General features: G+C 37.7%; 1 protein-coding gene across 1 annotated transcript in view; it reads left to right on the forward strand.

The window, feature by feature from the left end:
* The first annotated feature begins 7,826 nt into the window (after positions 1-7,826).
* Positions 7,827-20,277, forward strand: part of rgs3a (regulator of G protein signaling 3a) — a 173,135-nt gene continuing 160,684 nt past the window's right edge. The window contains exon 1 of the mRNA XM_085359802.1: positions 7,827-7,905. Within this exon, the coding sequence (XP_085215928.1) occupies positions 7,827-7,905 (79 nt within the window). The remainder of the gene's footprint in view (positions 7,906-20,277) is intronic.

Below are 20,277 nucleotides of genomic sequence, written 5' to 3' on the forward strand. Positions count from 1 at the left end.
CCCCAGTCCGCATTTTGAGCACGAGAAGAGCTTCCTCTCCGCTAACCTGTCCTTCCGGGTGAAAAGAGGAGACTACCGTGGCTTTCCGTATATATTACGTGAAGTAATTTCCCCTTGGTCCCACTTTGTAGTGCACATACGTGAATTATGTTAATAAAGTTAAATAAAAAACTCGTAATTAGTTAACGTAAATACTTAACTACTAGCCAGAATGGGGCTCTACGTTGAAGTCTGTACGCATTTGTTTTACGTAGGTTACGTTATGTCATGCCTTCGTTCCAAACGTGGTTGCCATGGGATTGCCGAGGCGCATGCTCAGTTTACCAATCTCAATTAGCTACTCCTAAGTGCATATTTTATCATACCTAAAACATTAATGTTAATTCCTGGCATGGTTAACGTAGAAAAATGATTTTAAATACAAACTGCAAATTGTTTATTTATTTATTTATTTATTTATTTAACCCAAAGAGTTCTACTTCTCACTTCAAGCAAATAAGGTAGGCAGGCTAAGAGCATTTTCAAACTTAAATACAAGTAAAAGCATAAAATGTTTAATGGTATATTTGACATAGTAATGTGGCTGTGCAAATATTCTCAGGATACCAATATGTCTTATCTGGCTGGAACATAAAAGGTCCATCTCACTTTCTATAAAGTCTAGGCATAGAGTTACTGGGAGTCATAGTAGCGTTTTTTAACAATTATTATTAATTATTATTAAATAATTTCCTCCTATACGTTTAGTTTTACATCAACTTCACGAACACGGAATTGCTACATCATCCGATTTTTTCACTCAAAACTACGCTGTTTAAAAGGTCCAATGTTGCTGAGTGTCGGGTATCCAGTAAATAATTCATTATTAAGATTAATCTTAAGTTACAAAATGAGTGCTCTGGGTTCATGTATGTGCTTGTGTGTGTGCACGCGCGCCTCAGTTCACAGTGTGTCACATTTTGTCGCCATCTGGTGGGAGATTACATTTACTGCAAAGCACTTGCTAAATGTGCTGCTGAAAGACAGAATTGTGGTTCTGTTGAATGGATCTTTAGAATAAAGTCAATAAGTCAGATATCTACAAACTGGAGCACAAACAGGAAGTCCTGAGGATGCAAAGCAGACCCTCACCCTTCCTCCAGTGAGACCAGACTGTACCACTGTAGTGCCTTTCTCACAACCCTGTTTCCGAAAAGCTCATTGTTATTTGGACATGAGTATGAACAAGAATAAGAAGATTAACTCTGTATACTGGCATTAACTGGCAATTCTGTCAGTCAAAGCAATAGTCGTGAAGGACAACCTCTTCCTGATGCCACTGCCTGTTTTTTCTTCATACCTGGGGGTATTGATCTTTTTTTGTATTTGCCGATTTTACTGTGTTTGAAACTTGAGATATAGATCTGTCTAAGAGGTTTTGGGGGAGTGAAACACAATTCTCCTGCAGTCATCTCTCCCACATGTGCAACTACCCAATTAAAGTCCTTATTCAATATTGGAGATGTTCAGCAATTAGAGCCACAAGTGTACCAGGAAACAATGAGAATTGTGTTATCTTGCGGTGTCAACTCCACTGAAAATCTCCAGTATTTAAATTGTTACGGAGGAGGTGAAGCGGTCAGAGCTGTTTGACGTTTTGCAAAGGATTTCACTGTCCTTCAAAATAAATGACTCTTTTGACAAATCATACAGGCATGTGATAGTGACTTTGGAGGCCAGTTCAAAGATCACTTCTCAATTGTTTCAGTTCACCTGATGGGACCTAGACAGAAAATGCAATTATGTTTTAGCAACCAGGTATTTTAAAACCTCAATAAAGAATTCTTGTTGGGATGGTACCTTAAAATTATAACTCTGGCTCTCCTGCATGATGCTGCAGTTCACAAACCAGTCTGAAGTCTTCACTATAATTAATTTTCTCTTAATTTTAATGAGCTGACATATGTGCTTTTTTAAGAGTTTGAAAGAAAGTATCAAAAGGTAAAGATGGGCGATGCTCAAGTTTGGTACGACTGTGTGCATGTGAGTGAATGTGGATGTGTATGTGTAACAAGTCCCAGTGTTTATTTTTTATGGTTCTCATTTTGAGCACCAGTTTTAACTACAATTTGAAATTTCAGCAATGAATTTGATTTGACCTCTTTCACACAATTTTAACCTAAATTTAAGCTGCAGGATGCAGGATGTTTGGCCACCAATAGAAGATAAATATTGCATGATCCACTGAGTCTTAATTTCTACTGTAACATTCAGATGTTAAGGTCAGAATTTGGCATAAAGAACATGAAAGCATGGATCCATCCTGCCTTATATCAACAGTTCCGGCTGCTGCAATTGTGTTGGGGGATATACCAAGCATTATTTAAATACCATTGCTGTCATCCAGGTTCATCCCTTCATGACCAAAGGCTGCTTCTAGGAGGTTAACATGCTGTGTCACAGAGCTTAGATCATTTAATTGGTTCCTTGATCATGACAATGATGTACTCAAATGGCCTCCACAGTCACCAATCCAGAAAGAGATACAAAAAATTAAGGTAGCTCTGAAGGCAAATTGAGCCCAACACTAGCAAGGTGTACCTTATGAACTGGCCAGTGAATTTATATTACCATATCTGAATTAAGCAAACAATTAAGATAAAATGGGTGTATTTTCAGCATGGTAATATTTAACTTATTCTTTTTTTCTTTTCTTGTTTTTCCATCAGTGATGTTTCTTCTAGTATGTTCATATAGAGCAAAACATCCACAGTGCATTTCATATTTTGCTCAGTAGGTTGTGCTATTGCATTTTGTTTGCTCTAATGTTCCATGAATTCAGTGGGAACAGCATAAAAAGCAACAAAGATTCATGTTATTCCACACACATACTTTTGGACAACATTTCTAAATAGTTTAGAATAGATTAAGATAAATATAGTAAAAGTATTAAAATCATTTTCATATGCCTATATTGAGGTTTCTTTCAGTTAAAATCAATGTGAGTGAATTTTATTGTACTTGCCCTGACTTAGTTTGTAGTGTTACGGTTACAATAGAAGCCATGAGAAAAAGTTAAGATAATAGGTCCACTCTTGATACTTTCTTATTACCTTAATAACTGAATGAATGAATGAATGAGCAGAAGTATGAACGCAAGAACATTCAAAAATCTAAAAGTAGAGACTCAAACGCTTGAAAGCTTTGGCATCTAAAACTCCTCAAACATATGTGTGCCCTATACAAAGACACATTAGTCGAACCTTTCTGAACATTTATCCCACACTTAGAAAGGGTACAGCAGATATTGTCATTCAGCGTAGCCTTTTTTTAATTCACTGAAAAAGGAAGGAAAATCTTTTAAAAGGACTGCTTCTTTCAAGTTTAGGGACATAATGGGAGATTGATTATATGTCCTTCTGGGTTTGTTTGTAGCCCAGAACTATGTGTACTCTTTGAAGCCCACTTTATTGGTTATTAATCATAATCTCAAAGAGCCTCTAGTTAAAAAGAGTGTAGGCCATGTCTCTGTTGTTGGCCTTTCCTATTAATAATTAAGTAGGAAAAAAAGCCATTCAGGCACAAGGTTAGACTGCTGTGTTGCGTGTTTAATGTTAGTCCACCATACAGTTCAGTAATGTGTCTGTGAGACGGACAGCGTAAAAACATGTAAAGTAGCAAAGTGAAATGTAAAAAGTTACGTGGAAATCTGCAGAGTTTGACAGAACAAGTACAAGAAAATGGTAACTACCTACAAAATCATAACATACCACAAGATACCATAAGTACCAAGCTCATAAAAGCACCTGAAATGAAAAAAAGGGTTCCCAGGGTTTCTAGGAAAAACAAGACCAGATGCAAGACAGGAACCTAGACTACAGTTAACAGAGTATAGTCTGTGTGTAGTACTGTGAGACCTATCATCCAAACACAGTTCAGATACTGCTGCTGGCTGATGCTTATCTACAGTTTGTTTTTTCAAGCAGTCTTGATCAGTGTTGATCTTCAGAATACCTGTTCAATCATAAATAAGTGAATGAGTAAAGTATTTCCATCATAATAATATTTAGATTATACTACAAATGGTTTCAAACTTGATATTTGAATTGACACTGCTTAGCCTTTGCAGTGAAATCACTGAACCGATCCTATTGAACATGTTCGTCATATTATTGCCTTTTTCTTTAATGGAGTTATGTGCCGAATAACAATATGGATCGCTGTGTGGTGTAGCTTATTCAAGAGTTTAACCTGTGCTCTAGTGTGGTCCATGGTGTGGGAGGGACTTGTGTGTGTGCGCGCGTGTCTGTGTGTCCTCTCAGTCTTGGATGACACACACACACACACACACACACACACACACACACACACACACACACACACACACACACACACACACACACACACACACCTTGTGCCAGTCCCAAACCCAGCAAAAATCTTAGATCAGGAAAGGCATCCAGCTTAAAATCTTTACCAAATCAGACATATGGATCCATATGCTGTGGTGACCCCATGGAAAATAAGGGAACAATTGAAAGTACCTACTAAGCTGTAATTAGCTGGTGTCTGTGTGCTATGGATGCACCTTGCTAACTAACACATTGCATTGGTTGCACTGGGTGCATTTTAACATAAATGGTAAGTTTGTGTCTGTACTCTTTTTTAAATGTTTCTGTAATTAAGGCTTTTTTCGCTTCACATGATGATCTTTTGTGTCATTATTGCTTTTGTTTTTTTGATAGGCTTAATAGACTGTTACTCAGTGAAACAAGTTAGAAGACATGCTCTTCAGTCCGCCTCCAACAGGTGCTTAGCAGTCCCTGTGGCCATCTGAGGATGTAGTCTTCTCCCTTTATGATTCAACAATGATAGAATTCACCTGCAGTCAAAAAACTGCACAGTCATCTGCTGTCTTCCAGGGCAAATTGAAAATTCTTCTCTTCAGGGAACTTGTCCCATTCTTGCCTGCTTATCACTCCGATCTTAATTAAGTCTCTCTCGCCTTTACCTTCTTCTTCCACTAGTACCTAATATTGCCTCTTCTTCACATTTCTCTGCTTTGTAGCTTTCTGTTGCACTTCCTGCACTTCCTGAGTGTCAGCCCTATGGGGACATAGGATTATTTGCTAGATCTAATCATTGGGTCACTGTGGCTTTGGAACACAACTGGAGGCATGTGATATTGGCCATCTAGGGACTAAAACTACTGCTGCACTCAGGTCATGGTACGTTAGGGCTTACCACACAATGTTAGCTTGACAGACTGTAAAAAATATAAATTATTTCTCGGTTACTCTACTTGAAACCCCATGGAAAGTACTAATATTTAACTTTAAAACTAGTTAAAATCCAAAAGTTTGTGCAAAACCAAAGTGCATCAGTGAAAATGTGCAAATTAGACTGTATTAGATGGAAGTAAAATCCTAAAAAAACAAACAAAACAGCAATGGGCGAGAAAAAGCAGTAAAATTATGAGACAATAAAATATGACACGTTGGTACAACTGTTCTCCAGTGTGCTATTTTGGAGCACATATTGTGGAATAAAGCAGGATATACCGGAGAGGACTTGTATAACTTGTCTGTTTAAACATAGACAGGGTAGAGTGGACTTTTGGGAGTTTGAATAGTCTATTATTTCTGTTGAAAGCTGCAAACACAGTGTGTATATTTTCGGTGTGAGAGACTGACATATGGATACCCATTCCCCCCACCCCTAAACAGGCCATTCCACAGTAGCATTATCTGACCATCTTTCCTTTCAGGGAAACGCAGTATGGGTTTCAGAGAAGTCCTTTGTTTTCCTTTCACTGTAACTGATAAGGACCCAAAAAAAGGGAAAAAGGGGGCTTTTTCTGGGTGGACAGAATAAGAGGAAAGGGAAAATGATCGTGACTTTTTAAAGTCCCGGGGAAGGGACAAGAGGCAGGAGAAAGAGATAACTGATATCATTTTTGTCAGCCTACATTAGCTTCTGAGTGCACGCTATCTTTCTGAGCATGCTGTGTGCACAATACTTGCTGATTTGTGCTCTAGGCGAGGGGAAATCCATTAACCAGATTCCGTTTTTTCGTCGCCTTTAAATAGAGCTCGATTTGGGTGCCTTCTTGGTGGGTGGTCTGCTTGGTAATCGGGATTAATTTGGAAAGTTCATCTCTCGGTTACTGGTACACTGCCACTGGGAAAGACGTCAAAACAATGTGCTAGAGCCATTGCTCTTGTGTCACATTTCACCCAAAGGTGTGTTAAGTCATGCTGCAAAAGTAATCTGGATTTTTGACATGCAAACACAACACTGGATTAGTTTTATCTGTTTGACAGTGCTCCCCTGGTGATTATTCAATCAGGGTATTAAAACATGTTTTTTGTCTTTCTGTTGTTTGCTCTAGAGGCGGCTGTCGTTTCTGTTCTGTTTCCTGTTAGCTCGAATTGATCACCACATTTCTCAAAGAAACAAAATAAATCTGCCATGTAGTTAATTTTAACCTTAGTGTGAAAAATATATTTAAGAAAAGATATATTTTACGTCAAAAAAATAAGTTCTGACCTTTTAAAAACTATATAAGCAAAATACTTTAACCTCGGGGAATGAAGAGATCGAATCTGGGCAGTCTTTTCATATCTTAACCTTGGCTCTCACTTTTCAATAACACTCTTGTATGTCAACATTTGCCAAATCCATCTGACAGCTGTCTAGTACAGTGAATGTCACCCATATGTCTCCAAATCTGCAAATGGTGCTAAACCAACCAGCTCATACATCCAATGGATGCTTTTTCACTATCAGGCAGCAGTCGTATTGTTTAACTTCATATGGAAAGCTGTCGCTGCTACTTGGTAGCTCATTAGGAATAGTAAGAAATAGGTAAAGTACACAATCATAAAATTCAGGTTAATCAGTAAAAATGTGCTGTTAAAGGCATACAAGGCAAATCATAATACATTGAGCATGTAAAATGTATAATTTTGCCATAAAAATTGGAAATAGGGGCACAGATATATTGAAATGCATGTAATTCAAGTAAATGGAAATGCAGCAAAAAAGGCAGAAACAGAGCACGAACAACTCTAATGAGCTTGAAAGTCAATATTTTCTTCTCTTCTCATTGCTTTATTCTTTAATACAGCCGGAACTCTCTTACACAGCTTTCACACACAGCTCCAGGACTCTTGAAGCTCTTCTATGGACAGTTTTTCACGTTTGCCACCTCGTCTTTTGCCCTCCCTTTTTGCCAGTTTCCTTAATTTTTTAAGAATACACTGCAAGGCATGCTGAGATATGCCAGGTTTTCAGCTAATAGCACTTTGAGAATCACCTTGCTGGCATTTTTCACAGATTGAGCTAAAGGATTAGGAACAAATTATCTGCTTTTGTGACAGCCTGGAAAGAGCCTAAATTTAAAATTGCTTCTCTTTTTCAGTTGTTTGAGTTGTTAGTGAATGATAAATAAGTCAGTGTTACGTGGTTTAACAAAAAAGAAAAACCTTCCTCTGTCACGACTGAAAAAGAATGAAAAAGCAGCCAATGTCTGAAAGACAACTGTGAAAGACCTTCAAAAACCATGGAGGGCTGTTGAGCAAGTCCATTGTAAAAAGTTACAAAAATTTCCGGCTCCTTGGGAGCAAAATATATAAAAAAGGGTCTGGGTCAGATATGTTTGTTATTCTGTCTGACTGCCTGCACACACACACACACACACACACACACACACACACACACACACACACACACACACACACACACACACGCACGCTCATGAACAAAGCAGGATCAGGTTTCTCTGTCTTCTTTTTAGCTACTGAAACCACCCTGTCTGCAGTAGCAGCTAGCATGCTCTCTCCAAGATGACGTGTCTCAGAGTTTTCTTGCGGAAACCCCCTGCCAATCCCTCAGAGACATCATCCTTCCTAGTCAGTACCTATGGTGAGGTAAATTTCTTTTATTTGAAATACCATCTGAATACTGTAGGGCTAGACTGACACTGTGCTATTTTTGGTAAAATATGGTTGGCATAAACCCACCAATACCAATGACTATGAGAGTATAGAAGAGCTAGCAATGGCACTTATCCGGATGTGTTATTTACTGACCACATTGGCACATTGGTAAAGGATTGTGTTAATTTTATAAAAACGTGTGTCACTGTTTGTGACACCAGAGGCATTCAATCCAGCAGTGCATCTAAGTTGACAAGCATATTACTCCCAGCAACAAGTGGGCTCAGATGTAGTAACATGTCCTTTAGTCTGGTAATGAGGCTTCTCCTCTTTATCCGATGACACATTGAATCATTTATGGAGGGTATTATCCAAACTGGAGGAGGTCGACCTGCACTGTTTACCGAGACGAAAGCCTCATCCATTATCCAGTATTTATCAGTCAGTATAGAGTAAATTAATATGGATAAGGTATTATAGGGGTGTGGTTAAAGTTGTGGGGGGGACTTTTGTATTTTATGCCTGTGATGCATGTGTGGGTGTGCAAGCAGGAAGCCAGAGGCAAGTTCCAACTGTGGCTGACTTTAAAGACCTAAGCAGAAGATTAGCACCTATCTTTGTAGTGAAACATCAAAGCATTTTATATTTTATTGTGAAATTCCCATGTAGTTACAGCACAAATAAAAATTGCTTTACTGTACCAGAGAACTGCTGATATTTCAGATAAAAGGAGGAAAACAGGTTATGCCTGTCTGTCAATTTTCTTTTTAAGAGAGAGTTCCAGGCTAACTCTGGAGAAGGGATCATTACGCAAGCCAATTATTGACTTCAGTGTTTAATGTGGACCATTAATGAATTAATTTTATCCCACAATCCCTCCAGTTTCTGCTCATAACTTTTAACTTTTATACCTATATTTTTACAACATATTTCAACATTCACTTTGTGGAAATTAACTTTGTGGAAATTAACTTTGTGGAAATTAACAACAGAGATACACTATATTGTGTCTCTGTTAGATAATATAAAGTATTAATTCATCTGTCTTCACATGCATATGAACTTGAGTAACACCCCATTCTTAATCCAGAGGCTTTATATGATGTCAGCTCAGCCTTTGCAGCTATAAGAGCTTGAACTCTTCTGTGAAGGCTTTCTACAGGTTTAGGAGTGTTTATGGGAATTTTCTACCAATTTTTCCAGAAGTGAATTTGTGAGTTCACACACTGATGTTAAGCGAGAAAGCTCCCAGTCTCTGCTCTAATTCATCCCAAAGGTGTACTGCTGGGTTTAGGTCAAGTTCTAACCAAACTCACTCATCCATGTCTTTATGGACCTAGCTTTATGCACTGGTGTGCAGCCATGTTGAAACAGAAACAGAAAGAGATCATCCCAAAACTGTTCCCACAAAGCTGGGAGCACGAAATTGTCTAAGATGTCAACCCCACCCCCCAACTACCACCACCACCACCTTTACACTTGGCCGAAAAATACAGTTCTCCTGGCAACTGCCAAACACAGACTCGTCCATCCGATTGCCAGACAGTACTTTGGACTTATAATTGCAGGCAGGGTATTCCTAATGAACAGGACTATGAAAGCATGAAAAAATGGACACACTGCACTGCTTTAAAAAAATCCAATCAGTGACAACTGTTTTCCTGTTGATAAGAAAGAGAAAGTGAAATACTTGTGGACAAAGAAAAAAAAGACCCAAGATTATACTCTTTCTACTTTCCTCCCAATGTATTTGACTAAAAAGAGTTCACAAATGAACTTTATTATAAGCAGTCTCTAAAACTAGACACTATAGCTACAACTTTCTCACACAAAATGCTGAAAAATGCCCCAAAATACAAGTGAAAACTGTTTTATTAATATAAGACATAAATTATTAGATGCTCTCCTGCTCAGCAGTCATCTATCCACTCTGAAAGCAAACAAACAGCCTTGACCCAGAGGAACCTGACAGTCTGACAGCTCAGACAGCTCATCAATTCATATGTGTTAAGTGTTCTCCAATTAAAACAGTGACAGCCACTCAAATACACCCTAGCAGGATGTGTGTGAGCCGGTAATTATGGGCCATGTTTACATGTTTGAACATGAATTTGAGTTGGATAAAAAATGTAGAGGAGGACTGGATTATCTGGGTGGACGCTAATCTCACAAATTAGTGTCATCGGATGCTGTTTTATCATAAAACATAAAACTGATCCACCCACTTATCTCCAACAGCTGATCACAGAAAGTGAGTCTCTTTATAACAAACACCCTCCCTTTAGGCACAACTGCCTAACAGACACCAACAGTTTTGCCCAACTCAAGATGAAATAGCTGAAAACGTTGCAACAGTGGTAACTTAAAAGTGATTTTTATTCCCTCAAGTTTTAAAAAATAGGCACTTACAGTGCTTTTTTTTTTTTAAAATATCCAATTTATATTGCTGATGTTAGTATTAATATAAGAAGCTGTAGTTCTATTTTTAGTCAGGATTACTTTTTTAAGTAACTTTTTCTGATTATTAGTTTTTAAGACTTAGAAGTTGCAGGTATACAAAACAAAATGAACAACAAACAAAACATGTTTTGAATTTTCATAGTACAATACTGCATTGTTTGTCCATGAGCCCAATGAAGATTCATTAAACTATTCAATCAGACCTGGGACTATAAAGCATTTTTTCCTGAAAGAGATCTGCTTTGTTTGACTTAGTGTATCTAATTTTCTGTAGGTGTAACACACTTCCTAATGTCCTCAGCCACCTACTGTTGTTTTAAAGTGTTGTATAAATAAAGCTGAATCGGTCTGGACTTCCAGCAGAATTTTTCTTGCTAATAGCATTGATAAGGAAATGGACTGAGCCTCATAATGATCTGCTCAAATCAACCATCAAAAATAACACTGTGAAAGAGGGAAAAGGGAGCTACCTATTAAAAGCAGCAGTGAAAAAGTCAAATAGAGGACCCCAAAAAGTCAGTAATCTGTTAGTCTGAATAAACTGATGAGTAAGGGTTCCTTGATCTGTTGAACATATCACATATATAGGTGAAGTGCCTTTAAATAATTTGTGTATTCTAGATGGAGAGAAGCATGGTCTGTATACAACTTTTAATTGTATCAGGGTGTGATGAGCATTTATAGTCATACTAGTGTAAACATTTTGCTGACATTTGTTCATACTTGGGCTTTTGTTTGTACTTTGAGACACGTGTCCTTAAAAATTGTCTTCAGTTACTTTTTAAGAAAATGCATAAATCATCCCACCTTGTTGCACGATTAAACATTTTGACCGTCTCGAACATATAAAACAATCAAAATTCTCCCTCTCAGGCCTGAATAACCTGAATAAGCCATCTAATATCTTACACTTGCAGTAACATATTATAATTGATTATGCCTTGAACTAACACTTTACATTATTTCTGTCTGTTGCTGTACAAGTTATGTTGGATACCCCCTCTCTCATATGCCTGACCTGTGTAGTCTTCAGAGGGGATATTTAGTTCTTGGAAGGATTTCAAAAAATGAACCAAATGCTTGGTGCACCCGACATCAGACACTTTAACTAAAAGAAAGTATTATTACTATGATTTTTGTGGTTTGGCGTTATGGAATGCATGATCTTTTCATGTGGGCTCTCACTGAGTTCATCCTGACAATGTGCCCTTTCAAAAGTGGGTCAAATTTGGCCACGAGCTTGAGTTCTTTCAGAAAGCTTCTATTGTTTGTTTGAGTGTGCCTGTGGACCCCTTAGAGAAAGATTTTTCGCTGCCAACCACTGAACTTCATCTGCGGACAATGTGAGGACCTAATGCTTTCTCTTCCCCTTGGGCGTTTGCTATCTGCAGTATAGTTTTCTCCTTTCCAAATTGAAGTCGATGATATCCTTCTCTGATAATGCTGGACATTTTGCAGCAACAGACTGAGGCCACTTCCACTCCCTTGCCAATTATTCTTGCCCCTTAGGACTGTTCAGGGGGATCGTGAACACAAAACAAACCAGTGAAACAACTTTACACAACCTATTGCCAGCTGCAATGCAAATGTTTTTTTCAGGGGTTTTTTGGTGCCTAATCTGAAATTTTAAAGATTTTGATGTGTAACTGACTTGGAAAGGGAGAGAATAGAGGAACAGCAAACGAAGCATAGAAGAAATCCAAATGAAGTGTTTTATGTGGATTTAAAATAAACTGTGTTTTAAAATAAATTTTATTTAAAGACCATCTCAGATTTGCAACGTCGTGTATAGGTGCTGGTCCGACAGAAAATAACAAAGGCTTCATGGCAAATCTGGCCATTTTGAGGTAACATTTTAAGGGTTGAGTTAAAGGTAGTATTTATTTGTAACACAAATTGTAGTGCTATCACTTTGAAAGTGCATTGAAGTGGATCTTAGGAGGCAGGGGGTGGTGGCAAAGCCATGAGTCACTTCTTTCTCACTAGAGACTAGAGTTTGAATCTCACACTGGACCAGCTATTTATACTTTATTTGGTCATTTTTACACTCAAGTTGAAGTTTCACTTCCTGTGAGGTCTATCAAAAGAGACTAGGCAACTCGTGTCCATGTCCATTTTCAGGCTTTGCCATGAACTTATGCGATCATGTGCAATGAACCTGCAATCTTGATGTCTTTTAAAATGCCTGCTTCAGAGACACAGACCAGGTCTGTACAGACTGGCAGTCAGTTGCCAGCTGGGCTTGTAATTTGAATTTGCAAATTATATGAAATCTGTAAGTGAAAAAACAGGAATTAACTGTCATAAATCAGCATAAAGGACAAATCTGTTCAGATCTGTTGTAAATCTGTTACTGTCTGGATACAGTGGAAATTCTCATTAACTAACTACATTCAGAATCTCATAGACTTGAAACAGAAATTCAAAAATTCCCAAATAGATGCTGCAGTAACTACAAAATGACACAGTCATAGTCATGACTCAGATGGATAGCAAGGTGCTGGCAGTCTGTCTGCATTTATTATTTAGGCACTTATTTAGGTGACATTTATTTGCAAAACTTTACCAGTATGTTTGAGTGTGATTGCAGTCAGTTTGAGTCAGCCTGTGACAGTTTGGAGACAGGTTGCCTCCCACCAAGCGATCCAGACCATCACCTTGCAATCGCTTGAGAGTTAGTCACTGCAACTACCTAGTCAGTTGCGCAATGCGAAAAATTCTCTGCAGTCACTGGGCAACCACTAATTTTTTTCAAACTTTTTCTTAAAGTTGTATCACCTACAGGTGCTTGCTAGTTGTGATTAAATGCTCTCTGTGGATACTCTAACTCTGACTTCCATGTTTTTGTAGGAACTGTTATTTCTGGGAGCTGTCTATCATATCTCTACTGTTTTTAGCTAAGCAAAAAAAAGCAAGAAACCTAGAATAACGTAAGTGCAACAATTGAGGATGCACTAAGCTGAATACTTGGAAAATACTTATGTGTTCATGCACTTGAACAAAGATTATTCCCTAAATTACAACAGCTTTCCATTTGGCAGCTTTTCCCCCTGCACACACACTTGGGTGTTCCTTAATGGTCTCACCCCGTGCAGCGTTTATCTCTTATCCCTTCCTCAGAACAGCCAGTAAATTGAAGTTTCTTTGTTATGAAGTGCACAGAGCATCAAATATGTGACAAGATCTGTTAGAAATATGATATGTTCTGTCTTCCAGTTGCTAAATTTCTGGAGACCTGTTGACCTAGTGAAGAATGCAGTTCTGTCTTTCAGGAGATATTCACATTATATGGTGCCTCTCTCCGTAGAGTCAATGGACACAATAAAATTGATCTAAAGCCCTGATTAGATAATGCAGCAGGAGCTCCATTTCAGAGATTTTGGCAACTAACCCGGAAGAAGAGCTTTTTGGATGTTATATAACAAGCCTGTTAAAAGAAATTCAGTGAAGAAACGAGAGGACACCTCTCATCAAATCTGCTCTTTGTTCCTCCCTTGGATCAAATGGGATGATTTGGCACTCTCCCCAGATGAAAACTTTAAATCCCATACACAGCAGTTTCCAAACTTTTCAAAATGGTTCCTTTTCTCACAGAAGATGTTACCGAACAGGGATTACCGCTGTTCTGTTCTCTTGCTCCTTAATGCTGATAATGGCAGCTTTAACTGTCAGTGTCTCTTAGCATGGCCTGACCGGATGATCTCGGGGTGCAGGTTTTCATATGTAAATGTAACAAATAAGCAGCAAAGCCTATTAAGGCAACAGGAATAAGGGCGAGCTAAAAAGTAACAAGGACCTACACATACACAAACACACACACATACAAATACAAGGCATAACCCTTCCATGAGGCCTTTTCTCTGCTCATTCCTAAATTGAGTGAGTGGAAAATAGCAAGGGCATTTTAAGAAAAATAATAAAAAAGAAAGTGTTAGTAGCATATTTCACATTTTTCAAATTTTTAAGTGAACTCAATTGAAATTGGACAACAAACATGCATCAAAATATGGCCTTTATCAAATATTGTTGCTTTTTATATTCATTAAATGTGAATGTAGCAGCACTTAACAGCCATGGAGTTACGTAAGCCGTGCAGGCAACTTTAAATGAGGCTAATCGATTCCTTCAAAGCAGCAGCAGTCCGTAAAAATATAAAGAACCTTGAAAAATCCCATGTCCAAAGTTTCATCAGGAAATGGCATTTAAGCGTGACTGTGGAAGTCAAGCAAAGATCTGGAGGACCAAGATAAAAATGCTTGTTTGCAGGAGAGAAAAGCAAAAAAAAGTATCAGTACACAACAGTAGTGTGGTCTCCCTGACACAGAAGTGGTGGTGTTGATGCTCAAATACGATGCGTCGCCAGAAGGAGCCCATACATGTGACCTTATCAAAGCAGCACGCGGATAAGCCCGCTGCCCTTCTGAGAAAAGATAAAGTTAAAATTCAGTTTACTGGTCACAATCACCACGAGTAAGACTAAAGGACAAAAAGAGCAGAATTTCATGAAAAGATTACCTTGCCAGCTTTTCAGCATAGTGATGGAAAATAGAAAGAAATTACTTTGAGGTTGTGCAGAAACTAAAGAGAGAGGGAGAAGAATGGACTGCGCTGACTAACAGCCAATTCTTTATGCAGATGTCACTCAAACGTATGCTGTCTCTGTCCCCTCATTTGAACATGAAGCAAGTCTTTATGGTTAGGGCCATTTATGCAGCACATGTAAGACATCCTAAATGTACTGCAGATAGTGTAGCTTAGAAAGTGTTTTGGTGGATTTAAATTCAGTAAATCTGTATTCTGACTTTGCTGTACTCATATTCTACAGCTAGCACATCAGTATAAGTTTCTCTCATCTTGTCTCTTTTTTTAAAGCTGTCACTCTCTGCCTCTCTCCTTAAATGTCTTTGCTCGAATTGCATTTGTCTTGTAGTATTTTACCACTGCTGTATGAGTTATGATATTCAAATGAATGACATCAGAAAACACTGACAAGCTGATTTCACTATTTATGTAACTTGTTGTGCAGCTTGAAGAAATAGATACAAAACACATTCAGGGAAATAGCTTGATGCAAATAAAACAGAACACTACTTAATATTTAATATGGAGTATTGCCATAGTTTACATAACATATCTTTGCTCACTGTGTAAAACCTTAGGTAGGTTTTTTTTACTTGCTGTAAGTTTGCCTTTTCCCAAAGTTGATGCCAGTTTGTGAATTGATAATACATGAGTGTGTTGGTACATCTCTAGTGTAAAAACGAATGGAGCAAAAATTGAAGTTAAATAAGGATTGAAGTGAAGTTATGTGTTAATTTCCATTTAAATGAACAGAGTCTAGTAGTTGGTAATAGTTTGGATTTTTACAACACTGTGGCTGTGTCTCACACACATCACACATACACAGATGTACATGCACACACACACACACACACACACACACACACACACACACACACACACACACACACACATACACACACACACACGCACTAGCGCACACGTCTTCTTCTGTGTAGTCAATTTAATAAATATTTTCAGGGTTTTGTGTTTTATTCTTTCCTGTCTAATTTCTTTTAGTGTAACCGTCTCTGCTGCTGCAACCTGCTGAATACTTTTATTGTTAAGGAGACTCATTAGTTTTTACTGTCGCTACAAAAAGCCTCATTCTAGACCTTTTATTGTGCTGTATTATTTTAATTAAAGAATTTTTTCCCTTTCTGTAAAGCTTGTCAGGTTGGCATCTCTATAACAAAGAGAGCTTGTTTTCCCCTAACCTTCACCTGAATAAGCCTGGCATTTTAAATTCCTGCTCTGAATCCTTCAATACGCAGGACAGCAGAGCATCTTTGCCACCCAAGGGTACATTCATTGCATATCTAAAAAGCCAAAGCAGTGATGAAGAAAAAGGTAGAGTGCATTTCTTCGGATCTTTAAAGGTATCACAGCAATATATTCAATTGAAGTTCACTGAATTTACAGTGCTGAGCAAAGGTCTTGAGCAAGCCCTCATTTCAAAGGAACAAACGGCAGGCCTAAACAACGATCTGTAGCATATGAACAGCATTTGAAAGTGTTGTCCTTAAGAAACAGAAGAGAATACAGCAAAGACCTGACACAGGACCTGGCTGTTCAGCTGATCCATGTACTGTTTGTTGAAGCCACATCAGAAAGGGTCTCAGTGGAAGGGAAGTCAAGAAGTCAGTACTTAAGGAAGAGAAACAGAAAAAGCAGAGGTGTGCCAAATTACACAAGAACTGGACTGAAAATCAGTGGCAACAGGTCTGATGGAGTGGTGAATCCAAAGTTTTGTTTCATTTTTGGGTGCATTTTTGCTTTTATTGGATTTTGTAAAGATTGATGAATTATGAACATGTAAAAGTGATCATAATGATCTCATGGCCAGTGCAATAAAAGCATAACTGTATAGAAAAGCACTAAGTATAATACTATCAGTCATGGATTAGCCCCCTCAGAGCCTGGACCTCAACATTATTAAAGTAGAATGGGATCATCTAAAGCAGCGGTCCCCAACCTTTTTTGCGCCACGGACCAGTTTATGCCCGACAATATTTTCACGGACCGGCCTTTAAGGTGTCGCGGATAAATGCAACAAAATAAAACTAGTACCGGTACCGAAAAAAAGAAGATTTATTCATAACACACATGAAAAGACCCAGGAAAACCGAGTTAACGTTAAAAACGTTAACAAAATAACGCTGAAAACCGATAAAAACCCTGAAAACCATACATTTCACACCTGAGCCTCAACTCTCGCGGCCCGGTACCAAACGACTCACGGACCGGTACTGGTCCGAGGCCCGGGGGTTGGGGACTGCTGATCTAAAGGCAGCTGACATCCAAAGAAGAGCTTTGAATGTCCTTCAAGAAGCCTGGAGAACTGTTCCTGAAGACTACTTAAAGACATTGCATAAAAGTGAGAGTTCGCACTGTGTGAAAAAATAAAGGTGTTCATACTGAAGGTTGTTGACTTTTAAGTCAAGATCTCATTTTCCTTACAAAACATTAAGAAAGGAGTGGCAGAAAACACAGTACTGTGTGTAGTCTGGCACACCAAATTTGGTATTTGATCCATCATTGTGCTTTGCTGAAAAATAGAAACTCTATCATTTCATTTTTTTTTTTGCCTGATGAGCTTTTAATCTCCATGGGAATGTCTCTGATCATAGTAAATTGGATAGTCATGTATAATTCCTAGAAACTGATTCACAGTGTTCACAATGTTTCAGTGTTTCTGGATTTCTGAATAAGTGTAGTTATAAGGGTAACATTTTTAGTTTTGAGTGACGGGTGAACAGCTTAAGCACTGTAAAATTATGATATTATTTTATGCCATGTTATACCCCTAATTAAAGATTGTGAATTATTATGTAGTTTTAGTTTGCATTATTCTCCTGAATTAGAAGAAGCTGATAACTATTGCATTAGTTAAACTGATTTGCATTACATTAAATTGCTGACTTGTTGTGAATGAATGATATTGTTTTATGATGCATTATATTGCTGAGTTATAAGAAATACTGTTCGCAGGAGGTTATTGTCTAATTTGTCTGAGTAGAAGAGAACAGAGTGTGCTGGAGTTTTCTGCCCCATTTCAGCAGGAGCAGATAAACAGGGAGCCAAGGTCGTAGCTTAGGCGCTGTGTGAGAGAGAGCATGTGAATGTTTAGGCTTTTTATGATAAGGTGGAGGCACCAGAGGTTATAAAAGTTTGAGCAATGCTCCACCATTTTGAGATTTTGAGGCTGTCTGCATCAGTGTCCATCTCCCACGTGTGTGATCATTAAATCATCGTTTGACTCAACCCGGCCGGACCAGTGTTGTTATTGTGGTTTTTTCTCTTGTCTCCATCCCCAATATTTTGAACCTTAACAGCACGAACTATGAAATCTAGTAAGATATTCTTGTCTCCCTTATATTTATTAGAATTATAATTTTTTGTTATTCTTTTTTATTCCATCATCAGGTCAAATACGTATAATAAAAGTACATAACCCCCAGTTGTAGCTGTTCCCTAGAATGAATACGTCTTACCTGTTTAACATACTATTCATGAATTTAAGAAAAACTGCATATTGTTTCGATCTGAACTGCCACTCCAGGTGCGGCTTCACAGTATTGTTTGCGTGGCTCTGAGCTTGTCTTGTGTAATGATTAAGCTCAAGACTGTGATCTTTTCTTGACCGCAAGATGGATAGCCTCCAAACAGAGAACACTTGTGCATGGAGATTATTTTTGGATGACAGGGTTAGTTTGATGGCTACAGCACATAGTAGCTCTCTGTCCATGAGGGCATTGGAGTGGAATTGCATGCGTGCTTATGTGTCGAGAGTTTTCACTTGTGCACATACTGACTCACCGTGTGCTGTCTCATTTGCTATGCTCGATTAAGTCAGTTCTCATCTCACAGGCTGTAACCTCTGCTTCTAAAATGTCGACATCCTGCCCTGACAGTCATTGTGCTTTCTGTAAGGACAGCTCTGTTCTTCTACTTAGTGCCTCTTTTTGGTTTAGTTTTTTCTTTCTCTGTGTTAGGTGATATGGCAGTGACTGTATTTTGATAGTATTAACTATTTTCCATGGTATCACCTGCTGTGTTATGCAAATTACAATACAGCAGAAGCGATATGTTTCTGGTGTTTATTAAGTGCAACATTTTTGTAACGCTTTAAAATAAAGCCCACGACTAAGGGTGCAATTCTTATTCTTATATTTTATTTTGAAATTACAGTGTAATTATATTTACATACAAATTCTTTAAGGAATACACACTACAGTTAGGGGGTAAGAAATCAGGTTTTTTACAAAAAAAGATTATACTGTTAGTAATTTTAAGTACTGATAAGTAACTACGGTATCTGATCTTATAATGATGGAGCCAAGTCTAACAATTTTTTTTCTTTCACACTTACTGCTCAAACATGACTTTGAAAAGAAGTTCACAGGAAAGGAGTGTCCCTTTTCCTGTGAAATAACTAAAGTTACACATTACTTAAAATGACCTACTTACCCACCTACCAGACTACTTAAATTACAGTATGTCCAGTCTCTATCTAGTGTGCCTACCTTTATGTGTTGATTAGTAAAAATAATTACATTGTAATTGATTTTTTTTTAACATGTTCAAAATAAAGATTCAATTCAATTCAATTCAATTCTGAATTGGGCAGTAATGTGTAATCCGATTACTTTTTCAGGTAACGAATATAGGGATTATTATTGCAAAACAATTATTAGATTACTGTTACTTTCCCGTAAGCACGCTGCGTTACTGCACTTTCTACTACACTCTGCGTGAGAAGAAATCTTTCTACAGCGAAAACATAAACTTAAAATCTGAGCAAGCACTGAGCACGCTGCTCAGATAATCAGTAATTAGTAACTAATTACTATTTTCAAGTAATTTGACCGACACTGATTGTAATTTTAAATAAAATATTTTGAAATTCTATTACACAGGAACAGTGTTGGTCAAGTTACTTGAAAAAAGTAATCAGTAACTAATTACTGATTACTTCCCAAAAAGTAATCCCATTACACAACCTGATTACTTATTTTCAAAAGTAATTAGTTACTTTTTAAAACATGATTTATCCCCTAAATAGGTAATAAAGCGAGAGATCTTTCAGCCCAATTCTACTTTTTCTGCATAATCCATCAAATAAAATGTAATCAAATGGAACAGTCCCTTTTTAAAACTTGTTTTATTAGTTTTAATCTTTTAACTTTATGCATCAAGCAAACATTAAATTATATGCAACATTCTCTGACTGGAAGAAATTTGTTTGTATTAGTATTTTAAAGTGTTACCAAAAGCTTTTAAGCAAGATATTTGCCAAAACACTACTGGACATCTTTAAATGGATTTAGTTTGGGCT

The sequence above is a fragment of the Diplotaxodon limnothrissa genome, linkage group LG7, assembly GCF_057381915.1.
Source record: "Diplotaxodon limnothrissa isolate DT_005_m linkage group LG7, D_limnothrissa_male_GT1.1, whole genome shotgun sequence".
NCBI lineage: Eukaryota > Metazoa > Chordata > Actinopteri > Cichliformes > Cichlidae > Diplotaxodon > Diplotaxodon limnothrissa.